Source organism: Pristiophorus japonicus, chromosome 22, assembly GCF_044704955.1.
Source record: "Pristiophorus japonicus isolate sPriJap1 chromosome 22, sPriJap1.hap1, whole genome shotgun sequence".
NCBI classification, from domain to species: Eukaryota; Metazoa; Chordata; class Chondrichthyes; family Pristiophoridae; genus Pristiophorus; species Pristiophorus japonicus.
Window position 1 is genome coordinate 54,687,566 of NC_091998.1, and position 20,791 is coordinate 54,708,356.

A 20,791-nucleotide genomic window follows, 5' to 3' on the forward strand; every position below is an offset into this window, starting at 1 on the left:
TTTGTTGTCACCGGACTTCCCAAAATGAGGAATAAAGAAGCAGATTTTGAGAATTCTGTTAGAACTGAGAGTTTATTTTTAAAAGTTGCTATTTGCCCTTCGAGACAGCAGTGCCTAAACTGGAAAAATCACCAGTAACATTAACCCAACTGAGTAACATTAATCAAACTTTTAACAATGAAACAAAGTGAAATTAATCCAATCACAGTAACATTAAAGAAACTTTATTCGTGATGTGCTTCAGCACTTCTCAGCTCCTCCGTCTGTTGTGGTGAATGTTACTTTTCAAATTTGGGATTCTGCGCCGCTTCCGTTTCGTTGGCAGCAGTCACTCCGTTCTGCAAATGGAGTGAAATTAGTTGAGTTGGAAGTGAATCTAGTTGACTCTTACTAAACAAGAGTCCAAAAACGTCCTGTCAGCTATTTCATGGAAACCGCAAAATATATAACTGCAGGAAACTATCAATTGAGCAATAGTCACAACTATTATCAGTGTGTTTAAATATTGACAGGGCCAGCACCTTGTCATTGATAGCTCAGGGTGCAGTAGATACGATTGAGTTGTAATTGGTGTGCTGAAGAGCTTTTATTTATTTCACCATGTGAAAATATTAACATTGCACTCAAAGGGTTTCATTGAATTAGACATTAAAATGTAAGTTTCTTCAGCTTTCTGTCAGTTTATTCTTCTACGACTATTTGGGCATGGATTTCAAGTATTTGGTAACATAGAAAATAGGTGCAGGAGTAGGCCATTCGGCCCTTTGAGCCTGCACCACCATTCAACATGATCATGGCTGATCATGGAACTTCAGTAGAAGAAGTTGAGAATTTTTTATGCCCAGAGGGTGGTGGGGGTCTGGAACTCACTGCCTGAAAAGGTGGTCGAGGCAGAAACCCTCATTATATTTAAAAAGTACTTGAATGTGCACTTAAAGCGCCGTAACCTGCAGGGCTACGGACCTGGATCTGGAAAGTGGGATAGGTCTTTGTCGGCCGGTGCAGACACAACTGGCCGAGTGGCCTCCTACTGTGCCGTAGATTTCTATGATTCTATTGCCTCCCCACCCAGAGAACTTTTACTTTTACTTCACCATCTCCAACCTAGTTGGTAGGATGGTCTCGGCCAGATACCCCGTCACTGATGCAGGTTCACAAGCAATGAACAGTAGATGTGGGAGAGGTGAAAGAAGGAACTTAGATTTATCTAACGTTCCAAAGCGCTTCACGGCCAGTGATGTACTTTTGAAGTGTAGCCTACATTACAACAGTGACGGCACTTCCAAAGTACTTTCCTAAGGATATGAAAGGTGCGATATAAAATGCAAGGTCTTTCCTCTTTCTAGTCCCTGTTGTAATGTAGATAAATGCGACACCCAATTTGTGCACAGTAAGGTCCCAACAAACCACAGTGAAATAATGTGTTTTGGCACTGTTGGTTGAGAGATAAATATTGGCCAGGACACCGGGAGAACTCTCCTGTTCAACTGTCAAGGGATCTTCTACATCCATCTGAGAGGGCAGACTGGGCTTTGGTTTAGTGTCTCATTGGAAATGCGGCATCTCTGACAGTGCTGCACTCCCTCAGCATTGTATTGAAGTGGCGTGCTGGATTGTGTGCTCTCGTCTCTGGAGTGGAACAATGTATTCCATTTTCTTCAACTCTCACACAAGTGTAACAAGCTTTTGTACGAATTGAGTACTGACAAAACATATCCTGAGTGTGACGAGCAGACTGAAGTGATAAGCAAGTATGAGGCTTGATTATTGGTTATGGGTTATTGGTTTGGTTGGGAAATCAGTGCTATAATCTCAAACTGATTAGTACCAAAGAATTTCAATAAGCTGATGGACGTTTCAATAATGGAATGGTAAGTTCATTGTGGAAATCACTGAGAGGCACACCCATGGCCGAATTCTTTTGTCAACTGCCATTACTACCTGTGCAAGTCTTATCGGGTAGTTTATTAAGTACAGTCACCTTGTTGGCTCCAGTGTTATAATGTCTACAAACCACAGAGGTTTTAAAAGACAGGTACATAGAGAGACAGGCACAGCAGATAGCCGCCTTTGCAGTTTGACAGCTGTATTCAGAGCACACTTATTTTTCTGCAGGCGTCGCCAATTTGCATTGCCCCACCATTGGCGGCCGTGCCTTCATCTGCATCGGTCCTGACCTCTAGAATTCCCTCCCTAAACCTCTCTTTTTCCTTTACGACATTCCTTAAAACCTAGCTTTTGGACAGCTGTCCCAATATCTCCTTATGCAGCTTGGCAACAAATTTGTTTGATAATGCTCCTGTGGGATGTTTTACTACGTTAAAGGCGGTATATAAATGCTATTTATTTACACAGCGCCTTTAACGTAGTAAAAACGTCCCGCGATGTTTCACAGGGGCGTTACAGGACAAAAATATGACGCCAAGCCACATAAAGAGATATTAAGACAGGTGACCAAAAGCTTGGTCAAAGGGAGAGGTTTTAAGGCAAACCGAAAAACACCGCTTTCTTTTGACAGTTTCTTCTACCCTTTCCTGCATGAGCTGACAGTTTCTGGGGTCAGGCTTTGTCATCTCAAGCAGTGACCATCCCTCACGTGAGCTCAGGGAGTGTTGAGGGGCTATAGAGAGGCCCACAGCCAATCTTGATGCTCTCCTCCAGCATTCACGTGTCTATCCAGACGTGGGTTATTGATGCTTCCTGGCGTCCTCCCAACCTTGCCTGGTTTCTTTTGTATTCTTGACACCACAAGTGACATGGACAACTTTAGTGCCACTTATTTGAATAGACAGAAATAGCAAAGGGGGAAAACTCTGATACTGTAACAACAATAACTTTTATTTATATAACGCCTTTAATGTAGTAACACATCCCAAGGCGCTTCGCAGCGGTGTTGTAAGACAGAACAGATACATTTGACACGAAGGAGAAATTATGGCAGATGACCATAAGCTTGGTTAAAGGGGTAGGTTTTAAGGAGCGTCATAAAGGAGGAAAGAGGCGGAGAGGTTTGCGGAGGGAGTGCCAGAGCTTGGGGTCCAAGCAGCTGAAGGCATGACGACCTATGGTTGAGCAGTTATAATCAGGGATGTTCAAGAGAAAGAAAGAAAGACTTACATTTATATAGCGCCTTTCACGACCACAGGACGTCTCAGAACTTTACAGCCAATTAAGTACTTTTGAAGTGTAGTCACTTATAATGGAGGAAACGCGGCAACCAATTTGCGCACAGCAAGCTCCCACAAACAGCAAGGTGATAAAATATGTTTTTTTTGTTATGTTGATTGAGGGATAAATTTTGGCCAGGACACCCCTGCTCCTCTTCAAAATACTGCCATGGGATCCTTTACGTCCACCTGAGAGAACAGACAGAGCCTGGGTTTAACATCTCATCCGAAAGACGACACCTCTCTCAGCATTGCACTGGGAGTATCAGCCTAGATTAAGTGCTCAAGTCCCTGGAGTGGGACTCGAACCCACAACCTTCTGACTCCAAGGTGAGGGTGCTGCCAACTGAGCCACAGGGCAGAATTAAAGGAGTAAAGACATCTCATGGGGCTCTGAGGCTGAAAGAGATTACAAAGATAGGGAGGGGCGAGGCCATGGAGGGAGTTGTAAAGAAGGATGAAAATTTTGAATTTTGTAACAGTGAGATTAACGTTGGTGTCACTCTTTCTTCAGACCTGCTTCGATATTGTCACCTGTCAATTTTGCAGTTTGTGATTGTACTTCAATCTGCTATTTTTCTTTCTATTTTTGATTTTTCATCTGTTTCAGTTTCTCTCGCACTCGCTCTCGTGTCGAGAGGCAGGTCTGGGCCAGTGAATGGGGTACAGGTTACCTGTGAAGCAGTATTTTGCTGGGCTGGAGGAGGGCTGTGGTGCTGCAGAGAGGCATAGCGGGGGGAAGTGGAGTGGGGCAATTTTGAACGATAAGGGATTATGGGGGGCGAGCAGGGCAGGGAAGTGGAGTTGGGGCCAAGATCATCAGATCAGCCATGATCTTATTGAATGGCGGAGCAGGCTCGAGGAGCCAAATGGCTTACTCCTGCTCCTATTTCTTATGTTCTTATGGGGTGGGGGATAGGCGTAGAATACAGCTGGAATGGCTTCCAACAGAGACGGGTGGGCGTGGTGGGGGAGTAAGGAGGACAACATGGGAACGGGCAAAGCGAGCAGCTGAGCGTGAGGAGCAGTTTCGTCAGCAGCATGGGTTTGTCTCCTGTGCTTAGGCAGTTTACTTTCGGGCCTCAGAGCCTTGGACCTGAACTTGGCTGGACTCTGAGTGTGCTGGCTTTGGTGCTGCCTGCTCATGGGATAAGTTGAACTTGGAGTTGAGCCTGTTGATTTTTTTTTTCCAGTGCTACCTAGGTAATAATCTCCACGAGTGTATCGTCGGGTGGGTGAGGATCTTGCGTCCTGGCTGTTTTGGAGCAGAATATAGCGAGCATTTTATGACTGAACCAATCAGAAATTACACCAGAGAGGTGCTTCTGGGATCTGGTTGTTGCTGAGATCTGATTGATTGGGCAAATGGACAGGATGGTCATCCGTGGGATCTGGAATTCTGCAACGTGTTTGGTTGAAGGCATAATGGCCTTTGGTTCCGTGATCCAATTGGTGATAGGGAAGCGACTGCGTTCACACAGACTCAAGACTTTTAACAGTACAAGCCCATTGCCTGAGGCATTCTGTAAGGGGAGTGCAGTGTTCAGGTCGAGCAGGGCTAGAGGGTGAGGAATCATCAGATCAAGTTGAGGGTGTGGGAGGAGTAGACCATCTCTTGGGTCCCTCGTACCGAGGATGACTTGCTTCTACGCCAAAAAGGGATGAGTTCACAGGTGTTTCAATAAAGGACCTAATATTCCAGGTCCCGAACTGCATGTTGAAGGGTGGAAGATGCCTGTGCGTGGATTTTTTTAACGTGTGGTGGCCGTTACACACCAGCCACCACAGGGGCTTGACATAGCTAGGTGTTGGTCCAGTAGCAAGGGTTCTCCAAGACAACTGGAGACCAGCTCTGCTGCACGGACCGAGTGCGCACACATATCGCAGTGTGGGCTGGCCTGTGCTGCCCCTGGGCCCTCGCCTCTCCTGGGCCCCGAACTCACACCTCTCCTGGGCCCCGATCTCGTCGCTCTACAATCTCTCGCCGCTTCTTCGCCAAGATCTCGCCGCTCCTGCTGTACCTGTCCACACTCCAATCACCAAGCTGATTTTGGTGACTTTCAGTCCAGTCGCCCTCTTCACTGCCGTCGCCCTGAACGTACGAGAGACCATCAGCAGCAGGTCGGGGCCATAAAAGGAGCGGCGTGCGGCGGCCCTGGAGCAGCATGCCACTGCAAGGTAAAAGTAGATCATACAGCCTGCTCTGCCATTCAAAAACGTCACGGCTGATCTACCGTAACTCCATTTTACCACCCTATTCCCGTATCCCTTGATTCCCTTAGTGTCCAAAAATCTATCGATCTTAGTCTTGAACATACTCAACGACTGAGCATCCACAGCCCTCTGGGGTTGAGAATTCCAAAGATTCACAACCCTTTGAGTGAAGAAATTTCTCCTCATCTCAGTCCAAAATGGCCGACCCCTTAGCCTGAGACTATGACCCCCAGTTCTAGACACTCTAGCCAGGGAACTAGCTGCTTCGCGACATAACTTAAGTGACTATTGATGTTCAGCAAGCAGAGAGCCCCTTGATCTGGTAAATAGTACACAACGGTTACATATTGTTGCCCCTTGCATAAATGCTGAGCAGAACGGCAACGAGCTGGAGTGTGCTAATTTGTTATGACATATATGGGAGTATTATAACTCTGCAAATCAGCACGGGTTCTTAATATATATACAAAAAAATCTTTTGCTTCAGGCAAGTACAGTACCTGATAAACAGTAGCTTTGTTAAACAATAGACCAATTCAGTTGTGGCTTTCTTAATACACAATATTGCTAAGTCTTTAATTAAATGGACGCAATGCAGTTGCTTCTTCAGTGTGTTTGGAAATCCAGGGCAAATAAACAGTGTCGCTGTTAACTGAAGCCGTTTAACACCTAGGTTATTTAGTTTGAATTCCAGTGCAACCAGCCCCAGTGCAACTCGAGTTGGTGTGGCACATGATAGAAAGGCATGTGGCAGAACACTTGCGCATGTCACCACTTGCAGAGGCCTCAGAGGCTGTTGGAAAATGGCAGCTCTGATTGAATTTAGTGAAGTAATTCTTCTTGCATTGCAAAAGCCTGCAGCACAGAACAGATGAAATTTCGTATTTTTCTGGTGTTATACTGACAAGTCGAGTCCAGTCCGGGAATATTCCTCCGTTTGATTGCAGTTCAGGACAGGTTTTGTTGGCGGCAGGGATCGGGCCCATCAGTGTGAGGGCGTAAGACATTGGGCGAGGCTCCATTTCATTGAATCCCTGCTTGAATCACTGGTCTCTGACCAGCCTGCAGTGCTGTCACACCATTTGTGCGAGTGCTTCATTTCAATATCATCATCATAGTCAGTCCCTTGGAATCAAGGAAGACTTGCTTCCAAGTTGTTAGGTGGCTGAACAGTCCAATACGAGAAACACAGACCCCGTCACAGGTGGGACAGATAGTCGTTGAGGGAAAGGGTGGATGGGAAAGATTTGTTGCATGCTCTTTCCGCTGCCTGTGCTTGATTTCTGCATGCTGTCGGCAACGAGACGCGAGGTGCTCAGCGCCCTCCTGGATGCACTTCTTCCACTTAGGGCAGTCTTTGGCCAGTGACTCCCAGGTGTCAGTGGGGATGTTGCACTTTATCAGGGAGGCTTTGAGGGTATCCTTGTAACATTTCAATGCCGAAGTTAATGTTAGTAGGGACATGGGAATTGCTCGACGATAAAAGACCACGGTCTGTCTCGTTTGCCTTCGACCGGCCAGGTAGTCGCACAATACAACGATAATGGAGTTGTTGACCAATCACAGCAATCAATATCTATTGACGGGTCTACAACAGATCTAGACATGACTTGAGGAAACCCTCAGTGGTGGAGAGCTTTGAGAACTATGAGGTCCAAAGTCACCTGTTTCTCCCAAGACTTAACAAGTCTCCAATTACTCATATACTGTAAAACCTGTCAGTCATGGGCACCTTGTGGGCTGGCATCAGCTGTCTTTTTTTGCATGTGTCCTTATTTTCAAGATGGTCATTGTATGCACAGTAAACATTTTCAGTACAGCGGGAGGTTCTTTACCCAGCATCTATAGTGGCAGGGAAACCGCTATATTCCTGGGACCGAGCGGGTGCCACAGAGTGGTTTGTCTGCAGCTGTGGACGCTGGGCTAAGAGCTCCCCATTCCACCAAAGCCATTGCTCTCTCACAAACCCGCTGCCTGACCTAAGCTGACGTGCACCCACTGACCTCACGAGAATTTGGGGGCAGAAAGGAAGTTATGCGCAGGGATCCTGACTCCATGAAAGTACCAGATACAGCAGCTTTGCAACAGACTGCGTCTCGTGTTTTAAGTTGTCAAAGGGGCTTGGTGCATTGAAGGCTGTTTGTAGTTCGTAATCCGTGAGTTTACGTTGTTTCAGAGTGTCTCTTGTATATTTTACCATGTTAGTTATTTGGTTTTCTCAATAACTGTTCATTTTTGGTAGGGGTCCGTTTTATACAGGTTTCACGACTGTATCCTAAAATGTCACTTTCCGAAAGAAATCTTATCTAATTTGCATCTGAATGGATCACTGCTAGCTGCTTCCTTTGTCTCCCGAGGGAGCCTGTTCCATAGATTAACCACTTGCTCACTGAAATATTGATTCTGCAGATTTGTTTTGAACTTGCGTCCACCCTCAGCCCATGAGATGCACATTAATCCATGGGATTTGCTGATCTGCCTGGGAGTGTGCTGGACAGTCAGCTTACCCATTTAAAAAAGGGCAATAAAGAACAATGATGTTCCTGGCTTTTCAGGAAGTAAGTTTTTAAAGCTCTGTAGCTGTACTTGCTCTGGGCTTTTCTTCATGTTTTGAGTTTTTCAGGAGACAAAGAAGAGGATGAAAGAAGATAAGAACGTAAGAAATAGGAGTAGGCCATACGGCCCCTCGAGCCTGTTCTGCCATTCACTAAGATAATCTACCTCAGCTCCACTTTTGCGTCCCTTGATTCCCTTTGTGCCCAAAAATCTATCGATCTCAGTCTTGAAAACATGACTGAGCATCCAAAGCCGCCTTGGGTAGAAAATTCCAAAGATTCACAACCCTGAGTGAAGAAATTTCTCCTCCTCTCAGTCCTAAATGGCCAACCCCTTATCCTGAGACTATGGCCACTAGTTGTAGACTCTCCAGCCAGGGGGAAACAGCCTCTCAGCATCTACCCTGTCAAGCCCGCAAAGAATTTTAAATATTTGAATGAGATCACCTCTCATTTTTCTAAACTCCAGAGAATATAGGCCCAATCTACTCAATCTCTTTCCATTGGACAGTCCTCTCATCCCAGGAATTAGTCCAGTCAACCTTTGTTACACCCCCCTATAAGGCAAGTATCTCCTTCCTTCGGTAAGGAGACCAAGACTGCACAGTACTCCAGGTGTGGTCTCACCAAAGCCCTATATAATTGCAGCAAGACTTCCTTACTCTTGTACTTCAACCCTCTTGCAATAAAGGTGAGCATATCATTTGCCTTCCTCATTATTTGCAGTACCTGCATGTAAACTTTCTGTGATCCATATACGAGGACACCCAAATTCCTCGGCACACCAACATTTACCAGTCTCTCACCCTTTGGGGGAAAAAAATCTGCTTTTCTATTCTTCCAAGCAAAGTGGATAATTTCACATTTCCCCACATAATATTCCATTTGTCACCTACTTGCCCACTCACTTAGCCTGTCTATATCATTTGCAGGCTCTTTGTGTCCTCCTCACAGCTCACTTTCCCACCTAGTAGTCACTGTTGTAATGTCAGAAAGCCAAATGAACACAGATGTGACAAAGCTCGTGCAGCCACTAAGAATATTGAGTATCCAGTGGGCATCTTTTGGAAGTGCTTAGGCCATCCTTCACAGTGGACTTGTTACTTCCTGTTTTTTGTGCCACCTTCTCCAGCAAGCAGAAAATTATGTTGAAATGTTGGCAGTTTGAAGCGCACACACAGTGACACCCAAGTGCCCCATCCTGCGTGCTGGAACATGCACTTAGGTGTTCTTGGAATATTGCTTTCTGGGAACGTCTCCACTGACAGAAGGGCAACAATAATTCTAGTTTTAAGTTGCAGCTAGAAAATGGATCCTGTGGCATTTTAAGCTATGAGGAGAGTTGGAAATTTCTGCATTACAACAGTGATGACGTTTCATTGGCTGTAAAGCACTTTGGAACATCCTGAGATCATGAAAGGTGCAAGCCTTTCTTTAAATTTGTCTTGAGTCCTTTGCATGCAGCTACAGCCAAGGGTATCGCAGGTTATGAGGAGAAACGTTGTGATGTGCTTACTTTTCTCATTATTCTGTATAAGGAAAAGCTCGGTTGCTGTACCTTGGCAGATTTTCTCAAGACAAGAAAGCTTCTTTCTCCTGTGTACTGTTGCACATGGGCCTGCACTCGATCATTGAAGATCTGCACCTGCAGTTAAGGTTAATTTTTGGCCTGGGTAAATGGCAGGTACCTGGAGTAGGCTCAGAAAATAGAACTAAAATCGTAGGGCTAGAATTTCCAAACAACCCGCCAGCGCCTGATTGCCGCCCAAAATACTGCTAAGATTCTCAAAATTATCGCCGGCGCAAAATTCCTCCCAAAAAAGAAATAAATCGGCCCAGCGAAAAAAATGAACGTTGCACCCCGATTCTTGGCAAAAAAATGGAATCTTGGGTCGATTGAGCAGTTCTTAAAGAAAATGGGTGATAATTAATAAATTTCCTAAAAATTTACACCTGCGGGTTGGGCCTAGGAAAAAAAACACTATTTTTTTCAAAAAACATTAAATAAAATAATCATAAAAACATTCTCAGGACCCTTTTCACTCAAATCACTACAAGAGAATTTTAAGATAATTAGTAAAAAAAACAATGACCTTTTTCTTGCAGGGCTACTCACCTACCGCCTGGCTCCACTGATTCTCGTGGGTGTTTTTTTATACTTCCCTACGGGTCACCGCTGAACCAAAAATTGGGCCAGGGTGATCTGGGGACGTTGCACACCAGCGGTCTGCTCCCCAGCGGTACCTCGAAACCGCCAGCGGAACTCAGCTGGGCAAATTTTCACCGACTCGGTTCTCGCCTAAAACCGTCCAGAAACCGGGCGGTGAGCACTGGAAACTCTAGCCCATAGAATCTTACAGCTCAGAAGGAGGCCATTCAGCTCATTGGCCTGTGCCAGCTCTTTGAAAGAGATATCCAATTAGTCCCACTCCCCTGCTCTTTCCCCATAGCTCTTCAAGTATTTATCCATATCCCTTTTGAAAGTTACTGTTGAATCTGCTTCCAGGCAGTGCATTCCAGATCATCATTACTCACTGCTTTATAAAAAAAAAAATTATCCTCCTCTCCCACTCTGATTCTTTAAGCAACTATGTTAAATCCGTGTCCTCTAGTTACTGACCCTCCTGCCACTGGAAACAGTTTCTCCCTATCTATTCTATCAAAACCTTTCATGATTTTGCAACAATTTCCTGAAGTATTCTTTCACTTTAATTATGCAATGCCAGGGCTATCTTTACATCCCACTTGGTTCCTCAAATGTTGGTCACCGGTGATTATTTTTGTGACATTTGTAAATGTCGCATTAGGTTGAATTGCTGATTATTCTTATTGCCAAGCTAATCACTGTGAATGGCCAATTCATAATACTGTGATTAATTGATCTGTGTATTCAGCGGGTCAAATAGCGTCACCTGAATCATCTATGCTGCGATGAAAATCGTTCTTTTTCGTGCCAGCGCTGGCATTGAATGGGCCACGATAAAGTTGCTTCTGTATCATTTCATTGGAAAGGGGCATTAAACCCAAGAAGCTGCACCTTCGCTGTAGGCTGCAGAGATCCAGCATGACACCAATTGAAAACGCTGTGTGCAATTCCTTCCAATTTTATCCATTGGTTTATTGGAAGAACTAAGGGACATTCTTTGGGGTCCCAACAGGAATGAAAAGGTTTTTTTTTAGAATTAGGAAGAGTGATTTGGACACACCGAGGGGACCTTTCTAATGTGATGTGAGCATTTCTGTGAACTGGTTTTGGCTCCACAGCAGCTCCTAAGTTGCAGTATAACTCCAGAGTTAGGGCCCGAGTGAAACGGTCATACGACCACTTGGAGTCAGAGAGGCGAAGAGGTTTAGGGAGAGAATTCTAGAGGCAGAAAAGGAAAGACAGAAAAACAGTAACAAAGACAAGCGATATGTAAAGGAGTTGCCATATTATCCAACTCCTGTGCAATCTACAAGAGATTGAGTACATAGAAAATATATGAAGGCCACATGTTTACAGGTTGCAGAATTCAATTCCCAAACCATCGACATGGAATAGGTGGGAGGAAATGGAGGAAGCAAAATACTAAACACAAAATAGAAAGGAATAAACTCGCTGAAGGATCAACAGATTTTGAGATGGAGAGTGTCAAGGCTCTGTTTCCTCCGAGTGCTGACTTTGTGAGTCTAAAACGACAGTTCACACTTGGAAAATTCACTGAGGGAAACCTGCGCTTCAGGTGAACGAGAGCGAAAGTAAATTAGGCTTCAAGGTACGAACCAGACCGGTGGTTTTTTATAGGCGGTGTTCCGTGTCCTTGGTTTATCCTTTGGGGATCTTTGGAGCAGTGGTTGAATGGGAACTTTGCTGTGATCGCACACTGGTTTGAAAGGCGATTTTGGACTGGAGTTAGCCCATTGCCCAACACAGCAACCATTGTACGGACAGCAACAGCTGGGCATTTCGATAGTCAATATTCCCAAAGTGTGAAAAACATACTGCATTCTTGTTGACCTTTTTGTGCGATACTGTTTGGTTTAGTGATGGGGTATTTTTTTCCATCTTCTTTATACGTGCACCATTCCAGGCCAAAAGAGCAGAATGTTCTATAACTTCCACCCTCTCTGAATGACGGCTTCACTCGGCCCCAGGGAGTTTATCCCAAGGTCATTCCCGCTCTCAATTTTACTCGGCTTCTTTCCAGCAGCAATGGAAGAGGGTGAAACATCTGACCTTTCCCGGACCGCGCTTTTCAATCTAGAAGGTGTCAACCCATCACCTGTAGCGAAGATCTAAAATTGCAATCCGCATACACGTCATTTGCAAAGGCCCAGGTTAGACCATCCCCTGATTTAATTTATGGTGTTAACTGTAAAATAAATAAGGCGTTCACAGATTTCATAACTGTTCCACCTGAGTACGATGACTGTTTTAACAGATTTTACAGATATGCTGAACACTCAATTTTCTACTTAAAAAAAAAAATGATCAGATAATTTCAATAAAGAGGAGCAGACTGTATCTCTGGCGAAATAAAAATGAAGATGTGTTTTGAGTAAGAAAAGAATGAAGGGAAATGTGTTCCTCATGTCCTTGGCATTATGTGGGAAGAGTACTGGTGAAATCTTCTATCAATTGTTCCCACTTAGCTCTGGTAATGCATGGCATTCCTTGCAACCTGAAGAGATTTTTATGAAGCCAATGTTTCCAATGGCTGAAGGGTCGATAACCAGAGGGCACAGATTTAAGGTGATTGACAAAAGAACCAGAGGCGACACGAGGAAAAATGAGTTCTTTTTTACACGAATGGTTAGGATTTGGAATGCACTGACTGATAAGTAGGTGGAAACAGGTTCAATAGAAGCTTTCAAAAGGGAATTGGATAAATACTTGAAGGAAAAAAATTACAGGGATCTGGAGAAAGAGCCGGGAGTGTGATGAACTGGATTGTTCTTCGAAAGAGCCAATGCAGACTCCATAGACTGAATACTCTCCTGTGCTGTGCTATTCTATGATTCTATGAACAGTAGCACTAGCATAAGTTGACCAGCCTGTTGATAATTTTATCACTTCTGCTAACTTAGAGCTCTGAATGATTCCCAATCTGATTTTGAAATGTGGATTTTGTACAGAAGCAGTCACACTCCAACCGCAGCATCGAGTTTACATCTTTCATCATTTTGCTGATGGATTTTTTTTTCTCCTGCTTTAAATTTTCAGGTGGAGAGAGATTTTGAGCGAGAATATGGTAAACTCCAACAGTAAGTAGAAGACTTAAAATCCGGCACAAATTGAAGAAATACTAGGTTGCCTTTTTAAAGCTTTAATTTTGTGTTTTCTAAGTACAGAATTTGATTCGTTGATGGCATAGAGTTGAAATATTGAATTCAGATAGAAAACGTAAATCCTATGTGTGAGATGTTCACCAACTTCTGACAATGATTATTTAATTCCTGTTTTGTCTTCAGGCTGGAAGATCAGATTAAGAAGCTTCACAAAGACATGAAGAAAAGCACTGAAGCAGATGTAGGTAGGTACATGTGCTGCGTTAAGCTGAACTGGGAGGGGTGTGGGCAATGTGGAAAGCGAACTGCCTGGGGACAGAGAGGCAAGGCAGTCCTTTCACCACATTCACAAACATGTTTGTGTCTGAATGGCCATCGAAGAGCTTGAGGGTAACAGGGATCTGATTCCGTGCTTGAGGATAGAGGGGTAACAGAAATACTGATTCTGTGCTTGAGGATAGATGGGTAACAGAAATACCGATTCTGTGCACTCCCTCACAACTGCACTGGAGTGTCAACCTAGAATTTTGTGTTCCTGTCTCTGAAAACTCTTATTAACTCCCATCAAAAAAATGATTGAGTCAGCATGATGCTTCCCACCCAGTGACCTTTATGTCCATTTACCTGATGTGCCACTGCTGAATCATTGAGAGCTCACTGTTTCTTGCCAACTGAAGGAGAAAGATTTCCAGTGAAACATACTCATCGGGGAACACTTGTGATCATTGATTACAATTTTGTAGGAAACTGGTTATTTACTTTGCAGGAACCAATTAAGATTTACTCTTGGGCTGCAGAGTAAGTCACAAAGCAGGAGCATATCGGGGAGTTTGGCCATGGCTACAAGAGTTAGCTGCAACAGTAAAGAAAAGTAAGACATACATTTATATAGCGCCTTTCACGACCACTGGACATCTCGAAGCGCTTTACAGCCAATGACGTACTTTTGGAGCGTTGTCGCTGTTGTAATGTGGGCAACGCGGCAGCCAATTTGCACCCAACAAGCTCCCACAAACAGCAATGTGATAATGACCAGATAAACTGTTTTTGTTTTGTTGCTTGAGGGATAAATATTGGCCCCAGGCCACCAGGGGTAACTCCCCTGCTCTTCTTCGAAATAGTGCCGTGGGATCTTTAATGTCCACCTAAGAGGGCAGATGGGGCCTCTGTTTAATGTCTCATCCGAAAGACAGTACACCACTGTCGATGTGACAGAGCAGTAGAAATCCTTGGGTCCACCCACAAGGCTCACTCCAGGTTCCTCTGTGCTATAGACACTGAGCCTGAGCTATGTGCAGGAGCAACAAAGTCTGAGTCTATGATTATACATTCAAACTGAAGAATAATTGCGGCACATTAGAATCTCAAGATGTGCTTCTGCTTTGCACAAGCTCTTGCAGCCATTATACTTTTAAAATAATATGAGAGATGTGGATGCTTGTTATGTAATGGAGCTAAATGGTCACTGACAAAAAGAAATAGTGAATGTTGCATGACTCACACTAGAGTGATAATTGACACTGCAACTCGCGCTGGATGTTGAGTTTTTTTTTAAATGTTGAATGCTGGAAATAAAACACCTTTAATGTGTTACTTGTCTTCAGCTTGACATGGAATATGTAGCTTCCTTTAGAGAAATCAGCATTTCAGTGAAAAGCAACTTGAAACATTCTGGATTGCGCTCCCTAAATTTGTATATTTTTAACCTTTCTCTTGTTATCCGCTAGATCTAGTTAAAAAATAAAGACTTGAATTAAAAAAAGTGCCTTTCATGAGCTCCGGAAATCCCAAAGCACTTTACAGCCAATGAAGTACTTTTTTTGGAGTGTTGTCACTGTTGTAAATGCGGCAGCCAATTTGCGCACTGCAAACAAACAGCAATGTGATAATGACCAGATAATCTGTTTTAGTGATGTTTGTCGAGGGACAAACATTGGCCAGGACACCGGGGAGAACTGTCCTGCTCTTCTTTGGAAAAAGAAAGACAGACTTGGATTTATACAGCACCTTTCACGACCACCGGATGTCTCAAAGCGCTTTACAGTCAATGAAGTACTTTTGTAAATAATGACATGGGATCTTTTACGTCCATCTGAGAGGGCAGACACGATTCGGCTTAACCTCAATAGTGCACTGGAGTGTCGGGCTAGATTATGTGCTCTAGTCTCATGAGTGGGACTTGAACCAACAACCTTCTGACTCAGAGGCAAGAGTGCTGCCCACTGGGCCACGGCTGACATCTGCATAGCAGCACCATAATTGAACTCTTAAAGGGGTGGGGCACTTTATGCTGGGTTTTTCCTGTTATTTGATGCTGGTGGGATCAGATCAGGAAGAGTTAACAATGACTCAGAGAAATAGGCTATGATTGCAATTTACTGGGTGAATTGTGAGAATAACTAAACAGAAAACATTGGAGATTTAAAGTGCACTGTTGGGTAAATAACTTCCAGTAATGTACAAGTCCCATTTTCCACTAACTGCTGGTAATTGTTAAAATATCACAAACTTATAAATAACAGAGTCTGCTTCATTTGTTTGAGTAATGTGAATCGAGCATCTTCTCTTTCCTTCCCCCCCTGCCCTGCCCGCCCCCCAACTTGGCTGCAAAATAATATGCGCTATAGAAACAGAAAATGCTGGAAATGCTGAGCAGGTCAGGCAACATCTGTGGAGAGAGAAACAGAGTTAACATTTCAGATCGACGACCTTCTGTCAGAACTAGGAAAAACCAGAGATGCAACAGGTCTCAAGCAAGTACAGAGGCAGGGAAAGGTGGGAGGGAGAAAAGACCAAAAGTGAAGGTGTGTGATAGGGTGGAAGGCAGGAGAGATTAAATGACAAAAGGGAAGATAGTGCGAGGCAAAAGGGGTGGCGGTGGGACAAAAGGTGGGTCTACAGGAGGTGCAAATGGAAATAATATGTTTTTGTTGTTTCCTATCCTCCCAAATATTTCATTCCATACATTTCTTCTTCCCTCTCCTTTTTTTATCCTGGATGGGAGGATACTGGCAAAGCACTTTTTCAGAACTACACAAGTGTTGCAAGATAGGGGAACACCAATACGCAGCTCAGGCCAGTATTGGCTGGCTCAATACAAAAGCCAGTGTCCGATCGGAACATACAGCATACCCATTAAGCTGATTATATGGAACACACGCGTAAAGGTGCAGTTTTATACTCTTGGATTTTAAGGCACATTAATAGATCAGAGGTTGGCAAAATCTGTAATATTGTATTCTGTCGAAGAGAGCGGTATTGGGCGTGGATATTCTGCACAACACCAAAGAAATGATATCTGATGAATGGTGAACACATTTTTATTACAGTCCTCTGCTATTTTAGTGGAGGCATTAACCTATTTATATTAGCGGATAGAGGAATGTCATGAAAATATTAAATGTTCAGTTATTTTTCCCTCCAGTCTGCAGAATAATGGCATGGGACTAGCTGGCATGTATTATATAATGCCGTGGGACATTTTACTACAATTAAGGTGCTATATAAATAGAAATTGTTATATGTAGGTAGGCTTCTTCCCGTCATTGGAGACTTTTTTTAAAAAACAAGGACTGTAATATTCCTTTTAGCAATGTCGAAATCCGCAGTGAAAATTTCTTCCGATCTGCTGACCAACCCTTTGTGTGACCAAGATCAGATGTTCATGGAGACGGTGACTGCTTTGGACACTGCAATGCATCGAATGGATGCCTTCAATCAGGAAAAGGTTTGTACTTTATTTGCACATGGGTAGGGCTATAAATGGCATAGAACAGAAAGCCTGCTCTGCCATTCAATAAGATCATGGCTGATCTACCTGAACTCCACTTTCCTGCACTGTCCCCATATCTCTTGATTCCCTTATTATCCAAAAATCTATCGATCCATGTCTTGAATATAATCCAAGACTGAGCCTCCATAGCCGTCTGTGAAGAAGTTTCTCCTTATCTCAGTCCTATATGGCCACCCCCCTTATTCTGAGACTGTGACCCCTAGTTCTAGGGGTAGGGTAGTGTCTTGGTCATGGTGCAGGATTAGTAACCCAGAGGTTGTCAATCCCACGACAAGTTGTGAAATCCAAATTCTGATGATTCATGGGTTGGTGCAACTGAAAACTGACCACTCTTGTAAAAACTTGCCTGGTTCATGAATGCCCTGGGGATGTGCCTCAATGGACATGGCTGCATTTTAATGCCCTCTGAAGTAGCCTGGCAAGCCACTCAATTGTTTTTTTAAAAAAAAACAATCGCCGCGAGATTTGAAAGGCCCACCATCGCCTTAACAGAAAGTTGAGGGTTCAAGTCCCACTCCAGAGACTTGAGAAGCTGAGAGATTGTCGGTCACCAATGTCCTTTGAGGAAGGGAAGTTGCCACTCTACCTGCTCTGGCCTACATGAGACTTCAGTCGCATGCTATGTTTTTGACTCAATGTCTTGAGAGCAACTGGGGCCAGGAAATAAATACTGCCTTGAACGAGTGGGGAATTTAAAAAAAATGCATTGAATTGTATAGAAATGACAACATGGAAACAGGCCGTTTGGCCCAACCAGTTCATGCCGGTGCTTGTCCCACACACAAGCAATACTGCTAACCAGCGTTCCCTTCAAGCTATGCGGCCACTCCTGGGATCCCGTGCAGCCAGCTTGCCAGCTTTTCAATGTAAAACCGCGCATGTGCGGCGTTCTGAATGGCCCGTGTGGTGCCAAAAATATTAGTGGGTACATTGGTCCTAACCATGTCTCTTCACACTCCTTTCCTTCAACTGCCTATCCTATTCTTAAATGTTGTTAAATGTTGCCCTGATCTCTGCTTCAATCTAACTCAGGTAATTAATTCCACAGTCTCACAACCCTCTGTGTTTAAAAATAAAGTTTCTCCTTTTCTCCGTCCAAATTTCTTGCATTTAATGTTCCCTTGTTCCAGACCCTTTAATTATTGGAAACAGTCAGTTCCATCCCTTCATAATTTTAAATGCCTCGATGAAATCATTCCATAATCTCCTCTGTTCTTGCGATTTCCAAGCCTTTCTTTGTATTTGTATTTTCTTATACCAGGCTGTGCTGCATGACTGTGCTGTACTCTTCCTGTTGTCTAAACATCCTTTCTATAATGTGGAAGCCAAAACTGCATGTACTACTCCAACTGTGGATGTACTGTGGTTTTAACTCGATTCACCGTTCCATCTCAACATTTATAACCCCAACCCTATAACCTCTTGCTGTCAAACCCAGTATTTCATGACAACACAAGCTTGCATTCATATAAGCACCTTTTAATGAAGAAAAACTTCCTGAAGCACTTCAGAAAATGGACTCTGCTTGGGAAGCAGATATCAGGAGAGGTGATCAAAGGGTTGGTTTTAAGGAAAGTCTTAAAGGAAGAAGAGGTGGTGGATTTTAGGGAGGAAATTGCTGAGGGTAGGTCTCAGACGGCTGAAGGCACGGCCGCCACTGGTGAAGGAAGCAGAGCTGCACAAGAGGACAGAAAGTTTGTGGGCTGGGGTTGCAGGGCTTGAGGAAGTACAGAGATGAGATGGGGAGAGGCCATGAAAGGATTTAAATACACAGATGTGATTTTAAGATACGAGTTGTTGGTTACTTCACGCCCTTATCACTTGAGGCATGTGAAGTATTTGGGGCTTTTGAGAGACGTGACTGGCTAAGTTGGAAAGGGCTACTTTTTACTTTTGTGTCCAGTCACGGGCCAAATATTCTTCCCACACCCCTTCACAAATGTTAGCAATAGTACTTGGTGTCGTGAGGGCTCGATCAAATTAAATACTTCCATCTGTCCTTAAATGATTTTGGGGATCACCCTAGAACTTGATGTAATGGGAGGTAGTCAAGTGTAAAGGTTGCTTAAATTGTCCCTTGCATATCGTATAAAAATTATTTACACTGCAGACCAGTGGAACTACCCAGTTTATTTCTGTCCTTACTCATTCATAGTGTCCCCCGGTGCATCTATTATTATGTATAAGTTATACTTCATACAGTAGCACAGTTCAGAATGCTAAATTTATGCAAAATATCCTACATTTCTTCATCAGGTCAATCAGATTCAGAAAACAGCCATTGAACCTTTGAAAAAGTAAGTACAACACTTTGACAGTTAACTGTTAATTCTTGCTGAAGTATTGAACCTACATATGGATTACTTGTTTGAAAGAAGTGAATGAACCGTGCATGTGACAGATGCACTGAAAGCTGTGCTGGTTTCTTCTGTTTTGTTGGGACCTGAAGGGATCACGGCCACCCATTCCTGATTGGTCAGTGCTTGACCAGTCAGAAAATAAATTGTTAAATCAGCGGAGAAAGCCAGAAGAGTTTGAGTGTCGGTATCAGCTCGAGGAACCTTTAGACACAAACAACACCACGTCATAGGTCCCGTGGCTTGAAACCATTTGTTGAACACCTTGGAGTGGGATGGGGGAGGGGGAGAGATGAGCGGGTGGGTTGGGAGTATCTCTGAGATGAATCAAGCAATGAGTTAAGAGTCACAAGCCGAGCAAATCTGAGTCATAATAATCGTTATCCATTCCCACAATAGCAAAATGAAAAACTATGTTCAGCTCCACAATTATTGAGGCAAATATTCCTCAGCTGGCAAGTCAGCAAGGGTTACTTTAAACTGCAGATATGCCTGCCCCATCCCCACCCCGCTTCCCAATCTTGCGCCACAGCCAGTTTGATTCTGTCAGACTTATCAGATTGGTCCAGAGTATCAAATGAGTGCATTTCAAATTGAAATTTCAATTCTTGCACTTAACGGTTCATTGTTCGGACCACGGCGCACCATGTCTGCAGTGTACCATCTGCAAGATCCATTGCACTACGGCTTCTTTGACAGCACCTCACAAACCTGTAACCTATATCACCGAGAAGGACAAGTGCAGCAGGTGCATGGGAACACTCTCACCTTCCAAGTCACATGCCATCCTGACTTGAAAATATATCGGTCATTTCTTCATCTTTGCTGGGTCAAAATCCTAGAACTCCCTCCCTAACAGCGCTGTGGAGTACCTTCACCACACGGACTGCAGCGGTTCAAGAAGGCAGCTCACCACCACTTTCTCGAGGGCGATTAGGGATGGGCAATAAATCCTGGCCTTGCCAATGATGCCCACATCCCATGAATGGATTTTTTTTAAATTGAGGAAAGAAAAATAAAATCTTACAAACATTTCAAAATAATAAACGGGAACGGAATCAGGACTTTTATTTGGAATGTGAAAAGGACTGGAGGATACTTTTGTTTCTGGGTCTTGTGATGCTCTGCTCCACTCAATAAATGTTTAATTCCACTGTTGCTCGAGTGCTAGTCTCCTTTTTTATAGCCTGTTGTCTGGGGATCTGTGGGATAGCAACAGTGGAATAATATCCCAGAGCCCAGTGGAAATCTGTTTTGGAAGCCAATCGCATCCAGTTCTTGATTGCAAGCCTCTGCTGATTGTACCAGCTTGTTTCAAATTTGATTCAAGTTCATGGAATTTTCAGCAAACTGCTGGAGGTGACTTTAAAACACGGAAGTCGAGTAAAAATCCTAATGCAAAGTCAACCCTTTTCGACCTTCTCAAGCCCGCTTCAT

At 43.8% G+C, this 20,791-nt stretch overlaps 1 protein-coding gene across 3 annotated transcripts in view; it reads left to right on the plus strand.

The window, feature by feature from the left end:
- The window catches only part of bin3 (bridging integrator 3), a 135,790-nt gene that overhangs the window by 25,557 nt on the left and 89,442 nt on the right, over positions 1-20,791 (plus strand). For all 3 annotated transcript variants that reach the window (XM_070866154.1, XM_070866155.1, XM_070866157.1), the window contains 4 exons: positions 13,140-13,180; positions 13,388-13,449; positions 16,795-16,931; positions 19,254-19,294. In XM_070866154.1, the coding sequence (XP_070722255.1) occupies positions 13,140-13,180; positions 13,388-13,449; positions 16,795-16,931; positions 19,254-19,294 (281 nt within the window). The remainder of the gene's footprint in view (positions 1-13,139; positions 13,181-13,387; positions 13,450-16,794; positions 16,932-19,253; positions 19,295-20,791) is intronic.